The sequence below is a fragment of the Enhydra lutris genome, unplaced genomic scaffold, assembly GCF_002288905.1.
Source record: "Enhydra lutris kenyoni isolate GAN:26980312 unplaced genomic scaffold, ASM228890v2 scaffoldscaffold39, whole genome shotgun sequence".
Lineage (NCBI taxonomy): Eukaryota > Metazoa > Chordata > Mammalia > Carnivora > Mustelidae > Enhydra > Enhydra lutris.
The window spans coordinates 13525157-13552789 of NW_019154123.1; the positions used below are offsets into that span (position 1 = coordinate 13525157).

The following is a 27633-nucleotide window of genomic DNA, read 5'->3' on the forward strand; positions in this document are numbered from 1 at the left end:
TTCTTTAGAGTCAAAAAAACAGAAATGGAATTAGCACTGGATAATTTTCACTGAGGCCTTCAGAAATGAATTCAAGTCTGATATTCAGCTTCTTCTGGGAACATATAAAATATTTCCAGGCTATCCTGATTTTATCAGGCCAATGTGCTCCCAAGATATTTGAATATTTCTGCATGCCACAAATATTTATAAGGTCATCCAATGCTTGTATACAAATACAAACAAAATCATCCAGAAATGTTTATGTTCCACTGAATGAATTCAGTGTGTGAGACAGAAATTCTACCCGTGCCCCATATGTTTCAGACTTTTCAGGTCATATCCGGACAACTTTAAACGGTGAAGTCTGAGGTAGTCATGCCAGGTGTTTACAAAACTCTTCCTGAGCTGGGTCAGCAAGACCATCTTCCTTGCATAATTGAAACAATGTAGCAACAAGCCCTTTATTTATTTATTTTTTTAATCAAGTTTCCATTAGTCTGGGGAAAGACATGTTTTTATATATATATATATATTTAAAATTCAACTTTTTGAGATATAATTAACATATGACATGATGCACTCATTTTAAACATATGAAGACAGAATTTTAATTATGAGGTTTTTTTTTTTTTTCCCTCCCTAGGTCCATATCCAGAATGGAAACTTGGAAGGCATTTTGGGAGTTCATCTTTCTTGCAGCTAGTTTTGGCTTCATCAAGTCACAGAGAATTGGTAATGCATTGGATTCTCTAAGCTAGAAATGATGACCTTCCCGGGGACCTATGGTAGTGACTGTCTTAAAAGAAAATAGTACAGAAGCTTTATAATCAATGGAAGGGAAATGCTTCTTTTCAGGAGAGCTTAGAATCTAGAAGCTTTTAGGGAGCAGTGGGCACATGATTTTTTTTTTTTTCAAAGCTAAGCCTCAAATGACAAAAAAAAAAAAAAAAGCTATGAAAAAATGCTATACTTCTGAATGCATTTCCAGGCTCTCAAATGCTTCTGTAAACACAGACCTATTCTCTTGACTCTGCATTTTGCTTTGTCTCCTTTGGCAGAGCTGTTCTGAGACGTAATTGTCATCACAAGATGGATCGCTTCACTAAACGCCAGTGACACCTTTGTATTTGTTTTGCAGTCATTTTAACAGATTGTTGTGACTTTTCACGATGAAAGTCTCAGGAAGAAAAGATTGTTTGAGTAGCCTGAAGCCCCACTGAGACAATATTGAGGTTTAAATATTTATATATAATTACACAATACAATTGTTGGGGGGGAAAAAAAACAACACATGCAGCTCTCTAAATTTTCCCTCCAGTTCTGACTTCCCGCTATTGGGAACAGAAGCTGTGACAGTCTGTCTTTTCATGTTTCAAACACCTTCTAAAATGACAAAGGGCTGGTGGAGGGGTTAAGAAAAGGAACGATGTATAAAAATGCAATACATCTCTCCAGGTGTACGTCTGGAACCCATACTTATTTGCCTGGAAAACCGTTCCACAACTGTGAATTTTCTCCTGATTGGAAAGATCAGGGCAACACTCTCATGTCTGTGTTTATCTCCTCTGAAAGAGTTGTAAAGAGGACAAAACACTCAGTCATCCCTACACGGCATTGCATTCTGGAGAGCCAAAGGGAAATAACGCTTAAAGGTCCATCTGCCTTTTCAATAATCATGATTCCACTTGGCTTTATGACCAAGATTAGGCAAACTTCTGAGAAGTGGGACTCTGGAAACTTAAAGTGATTTAGTGTCTCTGGAGCACACCACTCTTTGTCAGCCCTTCTCTGCCTAAACTCTTATAGGGTCTTTGCCTTTCTATAATATAGACTTTTAATTTAATCTTCTTTATGGCAGTCCTGGATGTCAGGAGACCTGGTTTCTAACTGGTCTGTTCTAACTGATATATGTGAGTAATTTGCCTTTCTAGGTCTTATTGTCCTTATCTGTGAGGTGGACAAACTGGATTCATTCTTCTACACTTGCATTTTTCATTTTTAAAAAAACGTTATTTATTTATTAGAGAGAGAGTGAGAGAGCACAAGCAGGGAGGGGAGTGGAGAGGGGGTTGGAGAGGGAGAAGCAGACTACCTGCTGAGCAGGGAGCCCAGTGTGGGTGGAACTCGATCCCAGGACCCTGGGATCACGACCTGAGCTAAAAGCAGATGCTTAACAGACTGAGCCACCCAGGCACCCCTATACCTGCATTTTTCAATACGGTGGCCATTAGCTATATGTGACTATTTAAATTAGATTAAAATTCAGTAAAAATTAAAATTTATTTTCTCATTTGTGCTAGCTACATTCCAAGTGCTCAATCACCACATGTACCTAGTGGCTATGGTATTGTATTATATAATCTCACAGGATTCTTTCTAGCTCTAAAATTTTCTGATTCCCTTATTTGGTTTCATTAATGTTCAATATTTCCATTCTTATAAGAGATATCTTCTCCCTTTGTCCCTCCTTCTCTCCTCCCCTCTTTTCCAAATATTTCCTTCCTTGGATATTTTTCTGGGTGACTATGCTAGACACCCGAGTGATGGACAAACAAACAAAAGATAGGGTATCAGTTTGCACAGAGCCCACTCTCTAGTTGGGGAGATTGCTATTAGTTGAATAAGCACATTGATGAATGTTACATTAAAAAATGGGAAAAATGAACACGATTCTATGAGAATTTATAAAAAAAAAAAAGAAAGAGAGAGAAAGAAACTCAGCAGATGGAAGAGCATGTAGGGGCCACATGGCAGCTGTGAGAACTTGGACTAAGGAGCCTGGACCATGGAGAGCCAAGTGGAGAGGGGACAGTATGTACAGGGCCAGGCCCAGCCAGTATTTTAACCCTCCAGACAGAAGATCAAATACAAGATGTATTTAATCAGCGTGGGATAATCATCCGCTGGTTGTTGAACCACTTGAAACTAACATCCTCTTCAGCTAGTTTCTGTTTTGTTTCTCTTCTCTCTTATCGCTGATTTATGGGTTCTCCTACCATCATCATGGACAATCAAGTTGCCAAGTGTGGGGGAAAAGTCATGCCAGTTACTGATGAACAAGGAGCTCATAATCACCTCTTCGCTTCTTTTGGTCCCCACAAGCACAGTGTTCAATCCATGCATTTACTTCTTGCCACAGCAGTGCAATGTTTGAGTTGGAAGAGACCAGGTCATCTGGTCAAACCCTTATCATAGAGAGATGCAATCTGAGAAGCAGAAAGATGAGCTCTTGGCCCCAGTCCTGCAGCCACCTGGTGTCTGATCCCTTCCATGCTGGAGGCCAGGGTGGGCCCAGCTGGAGTGACACTCACTCTGGTCACTGTTGGGGTTGTGATTTCTGGGGTTAGAACTGGGTTTGGGAGACGTGGTGTATAGTGCAGGCTTGAGTTCAGGGAGCCAACGGACAAGTGGGAGCCACACTTATGGTAATGCCAGAAGATAAAACTGAAAGGGGCTGGTGGTAGCTAAGGAATGCCGGGGTCAAAGCTAGAAAGCAGAGGTCTTAGGTCAGGTTCTCTAGATGCAGAGCCTGGAAGGGATTTGGTGAACATGTTATTGTGAGGGAATACTCTTCAGAACAACCTGTAAGGGAATAAGAGAAGTGAGATAGGCTGGGGGTGAAGAAGCCAAGCAAGGACGTAGTCTCAGCTAACATCCAGCCTTGGCCTGAGCCATGGAAGATGCTGGAACGTAAATGGCACTGGAGTTGTTTCAGTCAAGGCAAGGTGGCTAGGTACTTGTGACACCATATGATTGGCCATTGGCCACCAAGGTGGTATAAATTTCCAGGTGTCTCCATATGTGGTTTCTCTGCTCACTACAGCCACGGACAGGTCTCTAGACAAAGTGTCAGAGGGAAGCAGTTAACTGTAGCACTTGAAGCAGCTGGGGCACAGGTGTGCCAGTCAGCAAAGATCTAGGTGGGGCAACAATACATCCTCTACTGGTTGAAAGTATTTTCTTTTATTAAATTTAAGGGATGGGTGGAGGGCCATAATCAGGGATCTCACTGTAGGGATCAGATATCTGTTGGAATGAAACAGAGTGGCTAGTGAACAAGGGTAGATGGTGGCCATGAGGAGGCAAAGAAAGATGACGATATGCTTAGGCTGTGCATATTAGCAATTGTCAAAGAGTTGTGCAGGCAGATCTGTGGGCTGTGAAGGCAACAAGTGGGGAGAGATAGAGTCACAGCTGGTTGCTGTCAATTTTGTGCTGTTTTATCTTGAACTGACTCTCTTCCCCAGTCTGCAGGGAGGCATCCGTGGGAGATGTCGTGTTTCTAGTGGACGCCAACATCAACCCCCAACATACCCGCAGCGTGCGGAACTTCTTGTACATCATGGTAAACAGCTTCAATGTCAGCAAAGAGTCTGTCCGCGTGGGGCTGGCTCAGTATGGTGACCAGCTCCATTCCGAATTCCTACTTTCCTCTTACCCCCGCAAAAGCGATGTGTTGAAACAAATTCAGAGGTTTCAGTTTAGGCCTGGGGGCCACAGGTTGGGCCTGGCCCTGCAGGTCCTTCTAGATGAGCACTTCCAGATAATAGCAGGGAGTCGGGCAACCCAGGGCGTGCCTCAGGTGGCCATGGTGATCAGCAGCAGCCCCACTGAGGACCGTGTTCGGGAAGCTGCCCAGGCCCTAAAGAGGGCCGGCGTCCACATTTTTACCGTTGGTGTCAAAGATGCAGTTTTGGCGGAGCTCAAGGAGATTGCGAGCAGTCCGGAGGAGAAGTTCGCTTCTTTTGTTCCCAGATTCTCTGATCTGGGCAGTCACGCTCAGAAGCTGCGGCAACAGCTGTGTGATACTTTGGCAAAGGCAGCTCAACCTGCTGATGACGTCTTTCCAGGTACAGAGAATTTCCCCTTCTTGTTTCTGATCTAGAAGTCACAGGACTCAAAGCTTTATCTCTTCTTCATCTCTCCCACTGTCCTTATTTTCCTTATGTGTGTATGTTGAATTTTAATATTACAATCTCACTAAACTATCTGTACCCAAATCTCCTCTCCAATCATTGACCAGAGACTTAGCAACTTTTTTTTTTCTTAAAGATTTTTATTTATTTATTTGACAGAAAGATCCCAAGTAGGCAGAGAGGCTGGCAGAGAGAGAGGGGACGCAGGCTCCCCCCTGAGCAAAGAGCCCGATGTGGAACTCGATCCCAGGACCCTGAGATCATGACCTGAGCTGCAAGCAGAGGCTTAACCCACTGAACCACTCAGGCATCCTGAGACTTAGCAACTTTTTAAATAAATCCTGTGGGCCATATGCTGGTTCTCTAAGCAGATGTAATGGAAGTTGTTTTTGGAAGAAGAATATTTGTTCTTAGAATGATATTCTTCCTGGATTAACTTATCCATGTTGCCTGGGTGGGGGACTGAGGAAGAGAGAGCAGCAGTAGATCCTCTAGGAAGCTTGCTTATTTTATTGCCACTGTGTTGGTATAAAGTATTGGTTATGAGGATGAATTTAGGGAAAAGTAAGGTCTGGGCTCAAATCCCAGTCCTCCACTTCTTAATGGTGTCAATTCGAACAAGTTACTTTATCTCCCTGAATCTAAATTTTCTTCCTAGGATGGTAGTACCTGCCTCAGAAAGTTGTTGAAGTCATTAAATAAAATTATGTAAGTCGGGTGCTTATCCTAGTTTTCAGCCCATCAGAGGTGATAGCATTATGGCCATTAGCCATGATGAACTGTCATTAGCTTTGTACTTCTGTTGGTGGTGATGGGGTAGAGACTTGCAGAAATCCTTTAGGAGTTTATTACTTAATTCTATGAGAAAACAAGGAACTTTGAGCAGAGGAAGAGAAGCTTGCTGGTGGTTTTCATCAAAATGCATAAGAGGATAGAGCCTTCATTACTTATTCATTATTTTGGCATTTCTACATAACGTAGGTAAATTGGAAGAAGTGTTGAAGCTTTTTACCCATTTGATGCTGCAGGTGTGTGGTGGTAGTATTGCATTTGTACAGCCAAATCATATACCTTGTTTTTGTGTATCACTCTAGGGTTTACAAAAAGGTTTTAAATACCTAGTAATACTAAATACCATTTGCTTGGTACTATACTATTTGACAAACTTGTTTACATTGCCCTTCTGACTGATAGATACATATGCAAGGTGATTCTTTGTTAGACCCATGGGGATGTGTATGATATGTAGGGTAATTGGTATTTACTTTTACATAGATATGTGAGGCAACTGGTATTATTATTTGCATTTTTAAAGTGAGGAAACTGAGGGCAAAGGTAACATAACTGGATGGCACAGCTAGGATTTGGTCCCAGGTTTTTAAGACCAGATCCATTCCAATAGGACAAGTGTTGTAGATTGCATTCCCCAGAAGCAGAGCTTGAAGCAAGGATTTGGATATACATTATTTATTATGGAAGATCTCCCAAGAGATTGGTAAGGATGTGGGGGGTGCAAGATAGAGAGGTAGAGGAAAGAAAGGAGGAATGTAATCTCAGGCAATCAGAGGGTAGTTTTAGCTTGATTCTAGAGGAGAACTCAGAAATATAAATTATGCTTCAGCTAGGCTTTCATATATGTAGGCAAAGCAGCTCCAGCAGCTGAAGGGAAGTCCTCCTATGAACAGTGTACAGAAATGGTGAAAAGGAATTCAAAAGAACTTGGGCAGAGCACAAATAATGTCTGCTACAATAGATTATCTTATTTTATCCTCAAAACAACCCTTTGAGAGTGTGAGGGCTGGTATAAAGGTTTCAGTGCTGTGGAGAAGAAAACCGAGTCTTTGAAAGGTGGTTGATAAATAGATCACAAGGCTCTATGTGGTAGAGCTACAATGATGTATATAATGAAACACAGGACACATTCCAGCTTTCTGACCTGTTGGTACCAGCACACTTGTAGAGATGAAGTTTATTATCACTGGAAAGAGGACAACTCCTTTCTCAGCATACTGCTACACATACCCCTTTATAGAAGGGGTTTTCTTCTTTATGAGATTCAAGGGATGTCCAAGTGAGTTCCAAGATTGGACATATCAGTAGAACAAGACAGAACCCTTGGGAGATGATGGAGTTGAGGGAAGGAAAGGCACAGGGAATGTTGTTACTTCTCTGAGCACTGTCATTTAGGGTGTCTGAAGGCCACAGAGTATAGTCTGATTGGCCCTACTCTCCTTTCTGTGTACCATTCTGCCCCATTAGTTCCAAGCATTTTGAGTGACTCCAAGATTTTGTCTTCTTTCTTGCAGCTTGCAGAGAGGCAGTCCTAGCAGACATTGTCTTCCTAGTAGACAGCTCAACCAGCATTGGACCCCAGAACTTCCAGAAAGTGAAGAACTTCCTTTATTCTGTGGTTTTGGGGCTTGACATCACCAGTGACCAGGTCCGAGTGGGACTTGCTCAGTATAATGACAACATATACCCAGCCTTTCAGCTGAACCAATACCCTCTGAAGAGTGTGGTCCTGGAGCAGATCCAGAATCTTCCCTACCGTACAGGAGACACAAACACAGGAAGTGCCCTGGAGTTTATCAGGATACGCTATTTGACTGAGGCAGCTGGCAGCCGGGCCAAGGATGGGGTTCCTCAGATAGTTATCCTGGTGACAGATGGGGAGTCAAATGATGAAGTCCAGGAGGCAGCCAACAAATTAAAAGAAGATGGAGTGGTTGTGTATGTGGTAGGGGTCAATGTTCAGGATGTCCAGGAATTGGAAAAAATAGCTAGTGAGCCATTTGAAAAGTATCTCTTCAACATCGAAAACTTTAACACCCTTCAGGATTTCTCAGGAAGCATTCTTCAGACTCTGTGCTCCACAGTGGAGGGTAAGATAAGAGGTAAGAAGGGGTGTCAAAGCCTAATATTCTGACCAGGACACTTAAATACAGTATGAGCTAGGACACACTGAGTGTAGTGAGAGGGCAGGAGAATGAGCTGGCTGCCATCACTGGAGAACCTGGGGGGACTTCCTAAGTGAAGGAACCTCAGAGCTGGGGGTTGAACAATGAGCACAGTTTTCATGGGTAGAAAAGGACGTCTTGCCATGTTGTCCAGAGGAAGTCCAGAAGACCTATGTTCTTGATCCTGCCTGTGCCACTTTCTAGTTAGGTGAGTGTAGAGCAGCTTTACTTCTTCACATCAATGTTCTCATCTGTACAGTGAAGATAATAACACTTGCCTAGTAGGATGGTTTTTGGAGACTAAATCAAATGAGTATAAAAATAGCTAACACAAAATAACTCCTCCATATATGTCCATTTCCCTTGCCTCTTCCATTGCTGGCAAGAGGTGCTTTAGTGTAATAAAACAGACAACAAAGGCAGCAGGGTGCAAGAGGGAGAGTCTTGTGAAAGGCTCACACCGAGGAGGAGGTGAAGTAGAATATGTACATTGTTACATAAATACAGTACTCTCCCTCTTATATTTCCTGCAGGCTTGTATTCAGTTTTCGTGAGATCTTGATTTGATTTACTTTCTCTTCTATGTCTTTGCCTTCTTCCTCCTTTCTTTAATTCCAGAATTCTCCCAGGTTTATGCAGATGTGGTCTTTCTTGCCGACACCTCACAGGGCACATCATGGGCCAGTTTCCAGTGGATGCAGAATTTCATCTCCAGAGTGGTTGACCTCCTGGATGTTGGCAGGAACAAGTACCAGATTGGGCTGGCTCAGTATGGTGGTCAAGGTCATACCGAATTTTTGCTCAATACCTACCAGACCCGGGATGAGATGACTGCTCACATCCGTGACCACTTTTTGCCCCGAGGTGGCTCCAGAAGGACAGGCAAAGCCCTGCGATACCTTCATCAGACCTTCTTCCAGGAGGCAGCGGGAAACCGGTTTCTCCAGGGTGTTCCCCAGTATGCAGTGGTCATGACCTCAGGCAAATCTGAGGATGAGGTCTGGGATGCCGCACAGAAATTGAGGGAGAAAGGCGTGAAAGTCATGTCTGTGGGTGTCCAGGACTTTGACAGGAGAGAACTGGAGGGGATGGCAACTACACCCCTTGTATATGAGATGGAAGGACAAGATGGAATCAGACAGTTGATGCAAGATGTGGGTGTGGTGATCCAAGGGACCAGGCAGCCTGGGTTTGGGATTACATCTGAGAAGGAGCCTGTAGTAGGTAAGATTTGGTTCCTACATGTGTCAGCCACTGGGAGGTCTCAGAAACTCTGGGGGAGAAAAGAAAAAAAGAAACTCTGGGGAAGAGCAGAGAAGGGGAGAATTCTGGATTCCTCAGTACTGGGATACCAGCACCAGTGGATGGGGAAGAGGAGGCGGCATGGGGTTTCCTCAGGCACATATCATGTTTTAGTTAACTACGATCACAGCGAGCCTGCGGAAGAAGCCATCCAAAAAGTCAGTGGCCAAAAAGAATCATTTATTTTTGCTGATCTGCTGGGGATCAACTAATCTTTGTTGGGCTCAACTGAATGGTTTTGCTGATCTTCCCTGGGCTTTTTCACAGATTTGAGATTTGGCTGAGGGTTGGTTGATCTACATTTGGCTCTGCTCCATAGCTCTTATCTTCCTCCTGTAATTACTAGGCCAGTCTGGGCACATTATTTCCATGGTAACTGCAGGGGTGCAAGAGAGAAAACCTAATTACATAAGCACTTTTAAAACCTCTGCTTCATCATCTGCTAACATCCCATTGGCCGAGCAAGTCATATAGTCATGTCATCATCAATGGAATAAGAAAGTATATTTCTCCCATGGAAGTGAGATGTAGGGAGTTAATATCTCTGAACAATAATTCAAGTTACCATATGCCTTTTCTAGGAGAAGGAGAATTCAGACTTCTCCCCAGAGAAGCTGGTGTTCAAAATGCTTAAGGGAGGTGTTATTAACATTTTGAGGGAGACATTCATAGTGTAGGATTGTACTGTGCACTGTCAGAGGTCTAGCATTCCTGGTCCCTGACAACAGCATCTCCAATGACAATTCAAAACATTCTCATATATTTCAAAATGTCCCCTGGGGATGAGAACCGTTGAACCTTATCTCCTGCTAAGTCCCTTTATATGTTCTAACCATTAGCCAAGCTGAACTACTCACCATTTGCTATATACGTGCCATACTTTCCCACCACTGTCTCTGTCCTTGAATGCATTGGACCACCAGCCTAGATGCCCACAGGCAAAACTTCATCCTTTAGTTGTTATCTTCTTGGCAGAGCTTCTGGTTGATCTTCACAACAGAAATGATAAATCCCTTCTTCTCTGAATTATCAGAGCTCTGCCCAGACCTCTCAACATGTAGAGGTTGAAAGTCCTTTGCATTTTATAGTCAGAGAGACCAACATATGTGAGACAAGATGAGGAAAATCCAAGCACAGATAATAAGGAACTAAGAAGCACTTTAAAGACATTATATTAAGTAAAAGTAGAATAGAAGGGGGGTAGGTAATGGAGAATCTGACCTGGGCAGAATTGTGTTGGTTCATCAATAATGGGTATGGTCTTAATATACAGGGAAAAGGGAAGAGCCTTCTTGGGAAGGGGAAGACCTTCAGTAAGTGGAAAGTGGAAGTGGAAATAGGCTGGATAAATGCGGAAGAAAATGAAAAAATGGAGCTGATTGGAGGAGGGGGAGGGTAGTGAGAGGTAATGAGAGGTAGTGAGAGATGAAACTGATGAGGTAGGATGGACCCCAAGGGTCCTAAAGGCCAGGGGAAGTAACTGTAGGCTTTTAGGCAGGAAAAATAACATGACCGAAATGGTCTTAAAGGAAGGCTTCAAGAGGCAGGCTGAGTTCCACACAACACCTCAGACTCAGAAAGACTGTAAAGCTGAGCTGTCATCTATCCACATATGGAGGAGCTACCTGGGTCAAGACCAATGCTGGCTTTGATAATGAGGAAAAGGAATGAATCTTGAAGACAACTTGAAAGAAAAATACAGTTGACCCTTGAACAACTCAGGAATTAGGGGCCCTTACCCCACCCCCACAGCTAAAAATCTCCATATAAATTTTGACTTCCCCCAAACATAACTACTAATAGCATACTGTTGATCAGAAAGCTTACGGATAGCTTAAACAGTGGATTAACACATTTTTGTATGTTATATGTATCATATATTGCATTCTTCAATAAAGTAAGCCAGAGAAGAGAAAAATGCTATTAAGAAAATCATAACGATGAGAAAATACTTTTATAGTACTGTACATACATTTATTGCAACAAATCCGCATACAGGCAGGCTGAGCCAGGGCTGCACAGGTTAGGCTTGGCATGGAGATGGCGATGTCCTACAGCCTGGTGGTTTTCAGTTGGTGGAGGCAGCTGCCAGGTGGGCCTGTGGCTGGTGGCAGTAACCTTGAGGTGTAGTATAGCTGCCCTATTGGCCTGGGGCTGTAGCACTAGCCTGTGGAAATGGGCAGATGTGGCCCGCCATGAGTGCACTGGCTTCTGGAAGGTGGAGGGGAGGGGCACCACAATGGAAAGGGGTCTGTCTGAGACCCTGGTGAGTGGAGAGCCAAGTGGGAGGGTGTGGGTAAACCCTGGTGAGTGGAGAGCCAAGTGGGAGGGTGTGGGTACACCAGGAGCTCAGGGTTTCCTGCCCAGTGCTGTCCCTGACCTCTAGGCATGTTCCTCTGCTTCAGCCCAGCCTCCTGCCCCAACCCTGGCACTTTACCCAACCACCCCATGGACACACAGGGCAACCTGCAGCCCTACCGAGTCCCAGGGCCCCAGGGGCAACTGACAGCCTTGGCGGGCCTCCTTCATACTCAGAAGCTAGTAGGCACCTTTGATTGTGTCCCTAGAGACTTGGATCAGCAGTTGTAAATAAATGCCTTGTGGCTTTTGGTTCCAACTCTTAAAAAGAAATCCCATGTGTATAAGAGGACCATCATAGGGCAAACCCATGTTGGTCGAGGGTCATCTGTAGTAGCACTTGGTACCAGCAGATGAAGGAAGGGAGAAGTCAAAGATGCTTTGGAGTTTCTATAGAACATGTTTTAGACTTGGCAAAATCAGGGGGCAACACTCTTTAAATCTAGGATTATTTGAGGGTCGTTATAAAAAAGGGAAATCACAGGATCGTGAGAGGCCAAAGGTGAGTCAAAAGGTGATTGTTGTCTCTCTAAACATTTTTTTAAAAAGATTTTATTTATTTATTTGACAGACAGAGATCAGAAGTAGGCAGAGAGGCAGGCAGAGAGAGAGGAGGAAGCAGGCTCCCTGCTGAGCAGAGAGCCCGATGCGGGACTCTATCCCAGGATCCTGGGATCATGACCTGAGCCGAAGACAGAGGCTTTAACCCACTGAGCCACCCAGGTGCCCTCTCTCTAAACATTATTTAACAGGATGCCGCTCTCTATACCTTGGCTTCAGCCTTTTGTATGGGTGATTTTGGTTCTGTGTTAGGTTCATATGTATGTGGACATAGGACATAGGTTCATATGTATGTGGACACAGTGGGTTTCCCTGCGTTAGGCAGGCAAAATCTTAAATTTGGAGGGAGGGTCTGCACTCCTCTTGGAAGGGAGTTTAGGCAGGTACAGCTCCATGCTCCCATTTGAGGTAGGTTCAGGCAAAGGCTCTTTTATAGCAGAATGAAAAAGACAGTTAGCCCAATTTGTGGACAAAGACTTTTCATAGGCAATCGCAACATTTCATGTTGCCTCTGTTGAATGAGATTTTTCAGAGAAAGATGCACAAGTTAATAGTCACAATCTCTTATCTGCATCTGTACTGAGAGGAAAAATTATTAAGTCAAGGAGGTTTTAGGCCTATAATAGAGAATTTGATTCAGTGTTTCCTGCAACTAGAAAAATGAAGGGAAAAAAAAAACTAGTCGAGGCAGGCTCAGATGTTTCTAATGGACATTGACGAATTGAAAAAATGATCTTAAAGCACTTCTTGTGGATATTCACATATTTACATATTTTGCAAGTGATGTGAATACTCTTCCCAGTGAAAAATTCTGTGATAAGTACGAAACCTGTGATGTTCTTTGACCATCATGCCAAATACTGCTCATAAAACTTCCACTAAATTCTAAAACCCATTCATATAAATTAGTATGATATACTTTTAGAGTTTATAATACTAAATATATTATTACAGTATATAAAAAGATAGCATAGTACAACATAAAAATATAACATGATACCAAATGAGTATATTGTCTTTATTACTCTGTTCTCATGCTAAAGTCCTTCTTTCTGTTTTTGTTTATAGCATGTCCGACAACTATCCCCACTGATTTGGTCTTTCTCATTGAGGAATTCAGTTGGGACAGGCAATCAAATTTCCAACAAGTTGTCAACTTCTTAAAGACCACTGTCAGCTCTCTAAACGTTCATCCAGATGGTGTGAGAATTGGCTTGGTCTTTTACAGTGAGAAACCACGACTGGAGTTTTCCCTGGATGCATTTCAGAACCCAGCCCAAATCTTGGAGTATTTGGACAAATTAATCTACCGGAGAAGAAGTGGAAGGACCCAGACTGGAGCTGCTTTGGAGTTCCTAAGGAATCAGGTTTTCATTGAGGAAAAGGGCAGGCGGTCCAAGCACGGTGTGCAGCAGATGGCGGTGGTTATCACGGAAGGCTTCTCCCAAGATGAGTTGTCCAAGCCAGCTTCACTCCTCCGTAAGGCAGGGGTTATCATCTACGGGGTGGGCACCCACCTTGCCTCAGAGAGTAAGGACCTGGAGACTATAGCGTCATATCCTCCTTGGAAGCATGTCATCTTGCTGGAATCCTTTCTGCAACTCTCTGTTGTGGGAAACAAGATTAAGAACCAGCTCTGCCCTGAGACTGTGGACAGAAGTGTTTCCATTTCTGGGATGGGCCAGGATCTGCAAGAAGGTAGGAGAACCTTTTCCAAATTTGATCTTTTTTTTTTTTTTAAATATCTTCACTCTGCTTGTTCCACATACTTGCCTCCTCTACTCCTCAACAATGGAAAGATTTTGGAGTCAGTTTATTAAAAAACAAGAACTCAGGAGGTGCCTGGGTGGCTCAGTTGGTAAAGTGTCTGCGTTCAGCTCAGGTCATGATCCCAGGGTCCTGGGATCAAGCCCAGCATTGGGCTCCCTGCTCAGTGGGAAGCCTGCTTCTCCCTCTGCTACTTCCCCTGCTTGTGTTCCCTCTTTTGCGTGTCTCTCTCTGTCAAATAAATAAATAAAATCTTTAAAAAAAAACCCACAAAACTTATTTTTGTTTTGATTCCAAACAGGGCAAAAGAATATGAAATAAAAAGTGAATATTCCTCCCTCATCCTATCTTAGCCTTCATCCCTTTTATTAGTTTTTAATATTTATTTTTATTTTTTATTTTAAAAAGGATTTTATTTATTTGTTGGACAGAGAGAGAGAGAGAGCACAAGCAAGGGGAGTGGCAGGCAGAGGGAGAGGGAAAAGCAGACTTTCTCTTTTTAAAAAATTTTTAAAAAAATTTTATTTATTTATTTATTTGAGAGAGAGAGAGAGGGAGAGAGAAAGGAAGAAGGATGTGAGAGAGAGACAGAGAGAGACTACAGCAAGGGCAGGGGCGGAGGGAGAGGGAGAAGCAGGCTCCCTGCTGGGCAGGGAGTCCGATGCGGGGCTTGATCCTGGACCCTGAGATCATGAACTGAGCTGAAGGTAGACGCTTAATGACCGAGCCACCCAGGTGCCTGAGAAGCAGACTTTCTGCTGAGCAAGGAGTCCTGTGTGGGACTCAGTCTCAGGGCCCTGAGATCATGACCTGAGCTGAAGGCAGACACTGAATCCACTAAGCCACCCAGGTGCCCCTTTTTTATCAGTTTGATGAAAATATATGTAATATGTAATTTACAGTAGAAGCCTTAGGGATGTAAGTATGGATTTACTAAATCTTAACTTTCTTGAAACAGAACATTATTTCTAAAAAGATAAGAATATTCTTGAAATTAAAAAAAAATTTAACTTAAAATGTAAATGAACATTAATTTGCCAGTCTTTTGTGCAGAGCCAAGGCTTCTTTGAAAATGAGCCCTGCTGATTGGATTTCCGTATGTTTTCTTCATCAAACATCCAATAGTATAGTTTGTGTAATTTCTAGTTTCTTTATTTTTTTAAAAGATTTTATTTATTTGTTTGACAGAGAGAGATCACAAGTAGGCAGAGAGGCAGGCAGAGAGAATGGGGGAAGCAGGCTCCCCACTGAGCAGAGAGCCTGATGCGGGGCTTGATCCCAGGACCCTGAGATTTGGACCTGAGCCTAAGGCAGAGAGACTCAACCCACTGAGCCTCCCAGGTGCCCCTAATTTCTAGTTTCTTTAGAGTGGGAAGAAAACTTAGCCACTTTTGAAACAATTTGAGTATAGAATCCTGATTTTTGGTAGTCTCAAAAATTCAGTTTTTGTAGTGCTATCTGGTACACCAACAATTTCCTTTAAAATAATTTGCTTTGTTGGATCTTGTCTAAGCAGTTAACCTGGTTTTCATAGACATAATAAACCTTTTATTCACACTCATATCCTATTGATTTGTACAATATTTGATTTGTTGTGTAATTGTAGTAACAAAACTGCCATACATAGGCTGAGCATAAACCCACATTATTCTTGGTAGGCTTATTCTTTGTTGACTTTACAAATAAAACAGTCTGTTACTTCACCAGTGAAAATGGGTTAATTTGGGAATGGCAGAGAACTGTGATTCAGGACAGGCAAGCTCTAGCAATAACAGTAGGCAAGTCCAACAAACAAAGGAGAAGAATATTATTTTATTGAGAAGGAAGAAATTGGGAGGGATTGTTTTGAATGAAAGTCCATTAGAAAAATGCAAGAGCTCAGAGTGATGGCAGCTTCCCCTTGGCTGAGTTGCTGGGATAGTTGATTTCTTATAGGAGATGCATTATTCATTCTTTTCCTGTTGGGGCTATAATAGTTTCTTTCCTGCTGAGGATTCTTCTGTGGGGGACTGAAATGGACAAGTGGTAGGGCATGAGAGTTCCCATTTCTGCTCTCCCATCTCCATTTTAGAGAAGTCTCCCTTTATTAATTTTCACATCTTCCACTGAGTTAAGCAGAACTGTGTTGTGTTACCCTTGGGGGTCCCATGGGGAGGGCACTCAGTGTATTGTGGGAGCATCATTCATGTGTGCCTCTTTCAGTCGGCGAACGGAAGAGGAATTAGGCACAAACAAGTCGGCTGCAAGAGAAAGGGAGCAGGGGACAACAGTCGAAAATACTGCTGTCCCGAGCAACTCCACAGTCTCACTTTTATTAGATAGAAACAATAACCAACAAAAGAGCCAATGAAGGTCAAACATTAGTCACATGTCTTGTGGACAAACAAGAAGGAGGGCAAACTTTATAGTTAAACAAGCACATTCAAAGGACTCATCTAACTAACAACAGGCACTTTTGGGAGGAGAAAGGGGAGATAACGGAAAAGGAAAGCAGGCGGCGTCCGCCCTGAGCCAGCTGGGCATTTCCAGCTGCTCAGCTTCAAGGTTGTATATTGTCCTTTCCCCCAAAGGCCTGTTGCCAATATGTGTTTTTCTTAAAGCTATATCTAAATGTGCTTGGTAACTAGTAAAATCTTCCAGGGGTTATATTTTAAGTAATACATCGTTCTGAGGGACAGTTGCACATGTGTGACTGGAGGAAGGGAAGAAGTCAGTTACCTGGTGAGCTGCTTAAGAGGAAGTTTGTAGGAGAGCTCCTGCTATGTATGCAGTTTCAAAAAAAAACACCAGAGAAAACATAGCAGTTAAGTATATACACCTTGGAGTGAAAGTGCCTGAATTTTAAGTCCCTAATTTTCCACTTACCAGCTATCCTAAGTATCTTTGTGTCTGTTCATTTGTCTATTTTTGTCCACCCATGCTAATATTTCTAAGATTCAAATCAGGATAATAGAAAGAAGTTGACTATTTGAAATGTAGATAATTAACTTAAAATTCAAGGCTGTGATTGTATCTTCAGGGGAAAATCACTTAGCTTTTTTTTTTTTATTAAACAATCAATAAATAATCTTGTAATTTCTTGTATTACTTGTGCCGAGGTCTAGAGATTTAAAATATCTAAATAAATTCCCATCTTTCACTTTGGCGTGTATTTTTGGTCCCTTTCTCTGTTATGGGAATGAGAAACAAAATTGTTATGAATTTCATTTCCTTGGGCACCCACTCCCTATAATCTGTAGGGGAGAAGGGGAGAAGAAGCCTCCATTTCTCTTTTCTAATTCATAGACAGCATAAGGGGTGAGGGTTGATTTCATTCCCACACTGCATAACAGCTAAAATGAAACCTGAAATCAGGAAAATCAGTCCAAAATCTAGAGTGGTTAGAGGTAAATGGAAGCTGGGGCAATTTTACCAGAAATCTGTCCCAGATGACCATAAGATCATGACTTACAATGTCTTATAAGATCATGACTATAATATCTGCCATTTATTACTCATCAGCTCTGTGGCAGACTCTGCTAAGCATTTTGTATATGTGATAGATATGGATGCATAACAGTCTCACTATAAAAGTTATTCTCTCTCTTTTCCCTCTTGCCTCGAAGTTCCATCTGCCAAGATTGGCATGAATGTCTAGTGCCAGACACTCTTTAGGGCTCTGGGATCCTTTGGACTGTGCAAAGGCCCAGCACTGCAGTGGAGCCTCTTTGGACGACTGCTGCATGGGGCTGGCTCCAGAGATGCCTCTTCCTGCCCAATAATCTTTTTTGCAGACTTGGGCAAGCCATCTAGCTGTCATCAGTGGGTGATGGCTTCTGGTAAGGTCTGCATTTCTGCCTTCTTTTTCTATAACTTCCCCTTGAGTCTCCAAGAATTCAACAAACACTCTACCAGAGAGGTAGATAACTATTTTCCACACCCTTCCAAGTCACACCGCCTTCCAATATCTGCCCCGCTAGACTAGAATTGTCAGGTACAGTGCAGGATGTCCAGTTGCCTTTAAACTTCATTCAGATAAACAATACTTTATAAGTGTGTCCCATGTATCATGCAGACCAAGGTCCTTCCAAGTGAAAGGCCTGACCAAGGGAGCCCATCTGCCACCTCAGACCACTTCCCATTCAGGCAGGAAACATGGAAAGTCTCCTGATTCTTCCCTGAGGCAAGGGAGTCTAGAGATTAGAAACACAAGGCTGGACCACATTTTCTGAGTGGTGCAAGAAGAAAATCATGTGTCTTTTTTTTTTTTTTTTAAGAATCTGCTGTGTGACAATGGGTGATCTTATTCATTTTTAATAATCAGCTCTGCTGTTTTTATATGATCTGATTTAGTCCTCACTATAATCTTACTGAGTAGGTGTTAAGATTGCTGTTTGACAGGTTAGGAAATTGAGACGCAAAGGGGCAAGCCTGGATACCAAGTGGTTGAGAAAGGATCTAAACGTAGAACTATCTTGCCCTTTGGAGTCTAAGCCTTCATACAGAGTGATTCACTTAAGTAAGGCTCATTTAAAACAGAAAGCTTTATATTAAATTAATTAGGTTTCAGAAAGTATACTCTTTTGCCTACCTATATTTTAAGAAGGCTGACTTGCATGGGACACAGGACTATTGGATACTCAGAAGATTCCTAACTTCAAATATGTCCTGATATTTTACTCTGGCTTGTCCTCAACTTCCCCATTTTATTTTTTAAAGATTTTATTTTTTTATTTGACAGAGATCACAAGTAGGCAGAGAGGCAGGCAGAGAGAGAGAGGAGGAAGCAGGCTCCCTGTTGAGCAGAGAGCCGGATGCGGGGCTCGATCCCAGAACCCTGGAATCATGACCTGAGCTGAAGGCAGAGGTTTTAACCACCCAGGCACCCCTCAACTTCCCCATTTGAGAAATATCAAGTACTACTTACTTCACGTCTGAAGTGTGGTTCACCAGAAACAGAATCTGAGAAACAGACTCTGAGACAAGGATACGGATGCAAGTGATTTATCTGGGAGGTGCCCCCCAGGAATATGGTAGGGGCGGGTGGAGATTTGAGAAAGGAAAGGAAGGCAGCCAACTGAGGCTGAATTAATGAGGTAATTACTGTAGGCAGCTGGGGCTCAGTTCTGCTGGGGACTCAGGGAGATTGCGTAGAGTTCACCTCAGAGTTGTCCCACCCAAAGGGCAAGGGAGCTGGGTATGTATCCACTACTCCCCTCTCAGAATTAGTTGGTGGTGCTTCCAAACTCACTCCCAGGCATTGCAGTCTGCCTGCTATGTAGTTGGTTTTGCTTCTGGTCAAACAATATCCCTAGGCAGAGTCATGGGTACTTTCAGTAGAAAGCTGTTCGCTCTCAAGGGGACAATGAGAGCTGAGGGCCTATGGGTGGGGATCAGGATGAACAGCTTTGGCTACGGGCTATGTCACACCCCATTCTAATAGGTCGCTCCTTCTTATTGTCTAGACTGTGTACACATGGAGAAGGCTGATATTTACTTCCTCGTCGATGGCTCTAGCAGCATCAACCACGACAATTTTCTTGAAATGAAAACGTTCATGAATGAAGCCATAAAGAGGTTCCAAATTGGGCCTGACAGAGTACGGTTTGGAGTTGTTCAGTACTCGGATGAAATTGATATTCATTTCATCCTCAACCAGTATTCCAGTGTGTCAGGGCTGAAGGCAGCCATTGATGACATCCAGCAGAAGAAAGGGGACACCATGACTGGTGAGGCCTTGAGCAGCATGGCTCAGGTCTTTGCGAATACCACTCGCAGCAATGTACCTTGGTACCTCATCATCATCACAGATGGTAAATCTGAGGACCCAGTGGCTGAGCCTGCAGAGGCATTGAGGAGAGAAGGAGTCACCATTTATGCTATAGGAGTAAAAAATGCTAATGTTATGGAGCTCAAGGAGATGGCTAAAGACAAGATATTTTTCACGCCTGAGTTTGATTCCTTAAAGGCCATCCAAAAAGATGTGGTACAAGACATCTGCTCCTCAGAGAGTAAGCGTCGTTTCTTTCTAGTCTCTCTTTCCCTCCAAGTATATGTATCAAATCTAATTAGATAGGCTTCATTCTCAAAGTGTGGACTCATTGGGGTCCAAAAGTGAATGATGGACACAGAGTGACCACGACCTGGAATGAAGTAAGCTGGTTAGATTCTATCTTTATCAGCTGTGCCTCCTTTGTGCTGGGTCACAGAAAATATATCTCATTGACTTCCTTTTCCGCCCCCTTTAAAAATATTTTCATGTTGTCTATATGCCACCCTGGACTGTCCCTGGGGACTTACAGTTTATTAGTTTCAGACTCTGAGTGAATGTTCTGTTCTCCCTTTTGTCCCCAGCCTGTAAGAATAGGCAAGCTGATATCATCTTCCTGATAGATGGTTCGGAATCCATCTCCCCGGAAAACTTTGAAAAGATGAAGGAATTCGTGAAGAGGATGGTCAACCAAGCTGATATTAGTGTTGATGAAATTCAGATTGGCCTTTTGCAGTTCAGCTCAGCCCCCCGGGAAGAATTTAGGCTTGACCAATACTCCTCAAAGGTGGACATCCACAGAGCCATCTCAAATGTTCAGCAGATGAATGATGGCACCCGCACTGGGAAAGCCCTGAATTTCACTCTGCCTTTTTTTGACAGTTCAAGAGGAGGGAGACCCAATGTTCAACAGTATTTGATTGTGATCACTGATGGGGTTGCCCAGGATGATGTAGTCATGCCAGCCAAGGCTCTCAGGGACAGGAACATCATTATTTTTGCCATTGGGGTGGGAGAAGCCAAAAGTGCTCAGCTTTTGCAGATTACTGATGACCCACAGAAAGTATACTATGAAGAGAATTTTGAGTCCCTGGAGAACTTGGAGAAGAAAATTCTTCTTAAGGTCTGCCTTCAACAAGGTGAGTGACAGAGGGTTGTTATTTGATCTATGAGCCCATCGTAAGTGTCAGGGATGCTGTTGTCTCTATTAATAAAATGAAACTGATCCTTCTAGCTGGAGGAGGGAGGGAGGGTCACTCTGAGGGGAGGAGAGTGGGCCTGAACCCCGGATGCTGTGGTTCACCTTTCCCTAGGGTTTCTTTCAATTGTTTTCATGGCTGTCTCCACTCTGGACTCCAGGGGCCTGAACCTTCTCAGAATTCTGTCTCTAGAATATCCTTACAACCCTTAGGTTTATTCCTTGTAGATAGAAGAACCAGACTAGAATATGTAAACACAATTTACTGAAGATTTGGGCATACCAGAAGGAAAATAGAAGCAGAGAATAATAGCAGGTACATAGGTGCTCTTTTGAACAGGTCTTTTTCTACATGGCTTTGTACAGAGGCCTCTCTACTTTGTTGCCAGGAAGCTTTGCTATGGCTGAGGTAATCCTCAACACCATTTTATCTCCTCAAGTTTTTATCCTAAAACTTAAAACCTAAAAAGGTCCAGAGAGAGGTGTTCTTCCTCCCAACAGTCTAGGTCTGCTCTTCCTCCAAGACTTGCCTTAAAACATGCCATTGACCCTCAGCATATCTTTATGGATAACTCTCCCTCTTATCCACAGGGAGTGAGATTCTCCAGCAAATCACATTATAATCAGAATGGTTAACCTTTAGATGGTCTCTTTTTGGTGCCAGGAGCGATTCCATTGGCCTCCACATATTAAAACACTTAATCTTCACATAACCTTATTAAATAGATACTATTTTACAGTTGGGGAAACTAAAGCACAGCAAAATCAGGTTATTTGGCCCAAGTAAATAGCACAGCTGAGATTTAAACTTGAGGCCGTCTTGTTCTAGAGTCTGTATACTAGGTATTGTTCTATACTGTTTTTTGGAACAGCATGGTAGAGCAGAAGAGGGCCTCTCAAACTTGAATATGCTTTTGAATCACCTGGAGCTCTCATTGAAAGGCAGATTCTGATTCAGTAGGTTAGGGTGGGATTCTGCAATTCTAACAAATTCCCAGGTGATGCTGATCCTGCTGGTACTCAAATTACACTTCGAGTAGGAGGGTAGTATAGTATAGTGTGTAGTATAGTGTAGTGTGGTGTAGTACAGTATTGTATGATATTGTAAGGCAACACGAAAGGTAGTATAGTATAGAAGAGTTTAATATAGTATGATATAGTGTAGAATGTCATAGGATGGTATACAATGGTATAATACAGTATAGTAATACATAGTAAAGTGTAGTATAGTATAATAAAGCATATTATAGTATGAAATTGTATAAAGGAGTGTATAATGAAACCCATAAAGCTTAATATTCCTACATCAACCCCATGTGAAGCAGATACTATTACTATGATACCAAATTACCAAATGAGAAAAGCAAGGAAGAGGTAAGAAATGCCGATAAGAAGTAGTGGGAGTCCAGGGTTTGGATTTTCCAGAAGTTTGGTGTTGAAAGCTGGAGCTAATTTTCTTGAGTATTAAATTGATATTTTTGTTTTACTGCATAAAGGATATCACTTTGCCGTGTCCTTGCTGAATTCAGAGATCAATCGAAAAGAGTGGATATGTGAAATTATTTTTTAAATAAGCATGGATTATGGGTTGTCCTGCATTATGTAGTTCAGATTTTTCAGGAGGTAAAATCCATTTCTGTTTGTTTGTTTATATGTACCTAGGAATTATTCCAGGCAGGCTAAGAGATACAGGATTCTAACTTCTTTTTTCAGATTATTTTGTACCATGTAGTAAATTAGGATTTACATTCATTTTCAGATTTGTCTTTTAAATTTTTGATAAAATTAGCTGAGCACCTCAATAATGGCTGGAACCTAATTAATTCTAGAATTCTAGAATCATAAACCTGAATCATAAAGACCTTAGAGATTACCTAGCAAGGTTCAACCCTCTCCATTAACAGGGGAAAAAAAATGCTTGCATATTCTTGCATTTACAGAATAAAGCCAACTGACATTTTCTGGGGGAAAATGTAAATTAGAAGTGTTGGAATGATATACCATACTGCAGAAAGGAAATTCCTTTTTTTCTGAAATGAGATCTGATGTAGAAATGGGATTTACATCTGTGAAAACTCCTTTTGGTGAATTTCAATTAGAGATTTAAAAGTCAAAACAAAATCAAGATTTTATATGAAAGGAGCGCATTTTCTGTCTTGGTAATTCTGGAAGCATTTGGTCACCTAGCACAGAGTGTATTATTTAGGGGATGGAAAAATAATGGCTCAGCCCTGGATCTCAGATCCGTGAGAAACTTTGAGACATTGTTTATGACCATTTTCCCTGATTAAGGGTCCAGCCAGTATTTATTTATTTTCTTCAAATTTCTCCCCTAAAATCTGCAGTTTTTTTTTTTATTGATTCTGAGCCAAATACTCCAGTGTGTGCTGGTCTAAGGAGAAAATGTCCACATGTCTTGGCTTGCCCCAGACAATTGCATGTTATGCTTGTTGTCCAGAAGTAGTTAATAATTGTGGCCCTTTTATGATTGTTAAGTTACATTTTAAGTCATTTGTCCAGATTTTAATTCAGGTGCATCTGTGATCAGCTTGGCCTCCCCATTGGAATTCTGTGCACAGTCTTATTATTCACCAGTGGGCGGGTGTGTATAGCATGAAAGATCAGTGGGTTTTCAGATTCTTACAACACTCTTCCAGTAGTGCTTAACAATTTTCAGATAGAAGAAACATTAAGTCTTTTTTTTTTTAAAGATTTTATTTATTTATTTGACAGACAGAGATCACAAGTAGGCAGAGAGGCAGGCAGAGAGAGAGAGAGAGAGAGAGAGAGAGAAGCAGGCTTCCTGCTGAGCAGAGAGCCCGATGTGGGGCTCGATCCCACCCTGGGATCATGACCTGAGCCGAAGGCAGAGGCTTTAACCCACTGAGCCACCCAGGCGCCCCATAAGTCTTGATCTTTTCTAATATGCTCCCCTGAAATAAGACGTGTGCAGAGGTGGTGAGTGAGAAAAGAAACTTCTTGGGAAGAAAGAAATAGTACAGCATGTGCTGAAAGAGACTCAAGGCTCATTTATATTCCCTTCTTTATTCATTTATCAAACACTTACTGAACATCTATCTGTATTAGGCATTGGAAAAGTAAGATGATGTAATCCCTACTATGAAGGAATCTTTGGTTAGTAGGAGAGAAGTTCAAGTAAAGTAGCATGGTCATACAGGGGCATTTGGTAAGTCAACCTGAGGACCTAGGAAAATGAGTCAGAGAGGGCTTTAAGGAGGGGCTGTCTTTGGAATTGCAACTTGAAGAACATGTTTGGGTTAGCCAGAATGGGGTGGAGGAGATGGGAAAGGACACTTCAGTTGGAGGGAATAAGATCTGCAGAGGAACAGAGGTATGAAACACCTCTGTTGTATGTATGTTGTATCAGTTAGCTTTGCTGTGTAACAAACCAGCCCCCAAATTAAATAATCACTGCCATTGTTTAGCTTATATTTCTGTGTGTTGGCTGGAAATTCTTCTTCAGGGTTGGCTAATGTCTTCTGGGCTCTGTCATGAATCTATTGATGACTAATTTGATTTTCTTCTCTTCCACCTTTAAAGGATGCAACATAGATTTGTCCATAGGAATTGATATTTCCACTCCCACAACACAAGTTCAGCAGAAGCTTCAAGGGTTACTGCCAGAGGTGATGCAACAGTTGGCCTTGCTTTCCAACATCAGCTGTAGTGATGCTGGTGGCCTTGACTTGATGTTCCGCTACTTGGTCCCTGGCTCAAATGGCCAGCTTATCTTCAACTCAGGCTTTAAAAAGTATAGTAATGATATTATTCAGACATTCTTAATTCATCAGACTGCCACAAGCAACTATATGGATGCGGATTTTTTGCAGTCCCTTGGAGATCATGCTATCCATCCCTCTTCTGCTAAAGTGAAGGTAATAAATGCTGAGAACCTGTGATATGGCACCAATTGCCAGGGTGGGAGGGATAAGGCTTTTGTAACTGAGGCCAATAAACTCTGTGTAGAATCTCCAGTAGAATCACTTACACAGAGGAAAACCATAATCTTACTCAGTAAAGACCAACAAAGGATATGTTTTCATTCAATCAACCGATATTTACTAAGCCCTAGAGGTTCTGTGCTCAATAATGCTAGTAGAGATAAAAGGATAAATCCCTGCCCTCAAGTTGCTTACAACATGGAGATCCAGATTCTTCCATGGTACAAGTTCATTCCAAAGACAACCTGGAAGATATCAGCTCCTTATCGTCACTGACTATCAAGTAGAGTAGGGCCCATTATTTTTCCAGTCTTTGAATTATCTTTAGTAACTAGCTAATGGCTTGTCAGTGGTCCTCCCTTCCTGGTGCCCAAGAACTACACCCCACTAAAGACTGCAGAGATGAAAAGGTCTTATGTGATGTTTATTAGGAAATGACATCCCCAGACTTTGCAAGTTACCTTTAGTTTTTCCTTCAATCATGCATTCAGTGGGTTTCTTTCTTAAAATATGGAATTCACTTTTAAATTAAAATTTTCTGTGAGTAAATGTAACCCGTTTTAATTATAAAACTGCATTAAAATTTTGGTATTTTTGCATTGATAAAGCTGAACATTGTAAGACCATTTTTGGAAGGTATTTTTAAGGGAACACATTAAGCTGGTTCAAATTCTTTTTTTTGCCAGCTGTCTTTGGAAATGTTGAAGTAAAAGTGAATGTGTAATAAAATAACAAATAAATAAATGGGTGAAATGAAACAGGGTGAAAGGCTGGATACCACAAGAAAAGCTAAGCTTATCCTTGCATTTTTACAAAATGTGTAACTTCCAGCATTTATCTTTCCCCTCTCCTCTTCCTCCCTGCCATCCTTGTTCTCCCTCCACCCCCCACCCCTCATAAACAACAGATCCTTTTAGTGTTTACAGATGGACTGGATGATAATTTCCAGAGACTGAAGATAACATCTGAGCTTCTCCGCAGCAAAGGTAAGTGCTTGTAGTTGCCCTGGTGTTCCTCCCACAGCTGAGGGTCTAAGATCCTCTTTCAGATTTCCTGATGGTACTGGATTCCATTAAGCCTTCCACAGACTAACCCAGGTGGTTGGAGATCAGTGCCCACAAGGCTTTTGCTTTGTATCAATCAGGGTTGAGAGAACCCTGGGTCCCATATCCCCGACACTGACCAAGGGTCACTGACTGAGACAGGACTGACCAGTTACCAGCCTGGCATCTGCTTTTGAGGGTTGAATGTGCAACTCCTACTTCCTGATAAATGGGGTCCCATTTGCTCTTGCAGGCTACCAAGCGGTCCATACGTCTCTTTTCCTTAAACTCTGGAATAACCCTTAAGTGAGCTTTGCTTTCTCCACTGCCCTTCCTCCCTCCTTTGCTCATCAATTCTTCCTCTTTCTCCATCCTCCAAGGGCTGCTACTAGTCTCTATGGCATCTTGGTGAAATCAGAACAAGATGCCAATGCTCTGGGTGTATGCAACCCAGTGCCTGGGCACTTGGCTTGAAAAGCAGTAGGCTGGCTGGATTTCAGGGCTCCCCAACTCCCTCAGCTGGGCAGTACCACCTGTGGAGCTGTATGCCCTTGCTCTTCTGTTCCCATTTTGTGTCATATAAAAGCTTGAAGGCAAACTCAAGGTGAACAACAGTCACTCAAGCTCCCTGTGCCCCTCTCCCTTCTCCGTAGAGTATGTCCAGAATATTCCTCTTGAGATGATGCTTTCCCTTGGTTAACAAGGTGCTGGAATATTTGCTGTGATAACTTGCTCCCAATTGGATTCACCACACAGGAAGTTTAAAATGTTGTGGATCTTCTGGAAGGGAATTTGAAGCATTTGACAAAAGATGGCAAACTTTGTCTACGTGCTAGATCAGGTTTCCATTTCTAGAAATTTATTTTGAGGAATAATTAAGAAACTGTAAACAACTTTTTTTTTTGTAAACAACTTTTTTTTAATTAATTAATTTTTTTAAAAATTTTATTTTTTATAAACATATAATATATTTTTATCCCCAGGGGTACAGGTCTGTGAATCGCCAGGTTTACACACTTCACAGCACTCATCATAGCACATACCCTCCCCAATGTCCATAATCCCACCCCCCCAACCCCCCTCCCCCCATTAACCCTCAGTTTGTTTTGTGAGATTAAGAGTCAATTATGGTTTGTCTCCCTCCCAATCCCATCTTGTTTCATTTACTCTTCTCCTACCCCCTTAACCCCCCATGTTGCATCTCCTCTCCCTCATATCAGGGAGATCATATGATAGTTGTCTTTCTCCGATTGACTGATTTCGCTAAGCATGATACCCTCTAGTTCCATCCACGTCGTCGCAAATGGCAAGATTTCATTTCTTTTGATGGCTGCATAGTATTCCATTGTGTATATATACCACCTCTTCTTTATCCATTCGTCTGTTGATGGACATCTAGGTTCTTTCCATAGTTTGGCTATTGTAGACATTGCTGCTATAAACATTCGGGTGCACGTGCCCCTTCGGATCACTACATTTGTATCTTTAGGGTAAATACCCAGCAGTGCAATTGCTGGGTCATAGGGTAGTTCTATTTTCAACATTTTAAGGAACCTCCATGCTGTTTTCCAGAGTGGTTGCACCAGCTTGCATTCCCACCAACAGTGTAGGAGGGTTCCCCTTTCTCCGCATCCTCGCCAGCATCTGTCATTTCCTGACTTGTTAATTTTAGCCATTCTGACTGGTGTGAGGTGGTATCTCATTGTGGTTTTGATTTATATTTCCCTGATGCCGAGTGATGTGGAGCACTTTTTCATGTGTCTGTTGGCCATCTGGATGTCTTCTTTGCAGAAATGTCTGTTCATGTCCTCTGCCCATTTCTTGATTGGATTCTTTGT

The 27633-nt window shown here is 42.3% G+C and overlaps 1 protein-coding gene across 1 annotated transcript in view; it reads left to right on the forward strand.

The window, feature by feature from the left end:
- Nucleotides 1-638: 638 nt before the first annotated feature.
- The window catches only part of LOC111154965 (collagen alpha-4(VI) chain-like), a 106176-nt gene continuing 79181 nt past the window's right edge, over nt 639-27633 (forward strand). The window contains exons 1-9 of the mRNA XM_022514923.1: nt 639-714; nt 4230-4832; nt 7205-7792; nt 8474-9079; nt 13145-13774; nt 19288-19833; nt 20177-20731; nt 24352-24686; nt 25660-25738. Of these exons, the coding sequence (XP_022370631.1) occupies nt 639-714; nt 4230-4832; nt 7205-7792; nt 8474-9079; nt 13145-13774; nt 19288-19833; nt 20177-20731; nt 24352-24686; nt 25660-25738 (4018 nt within the window). The remainder of the gene's footprint in view (nt 715-4229; nt 4833-7204; nt 7793-8473; nt 9080-13144; nt 13775-19287; nt 19834-20176; nt 20732-24351; nt 24687-25659; nt 25739-27633) is intronic.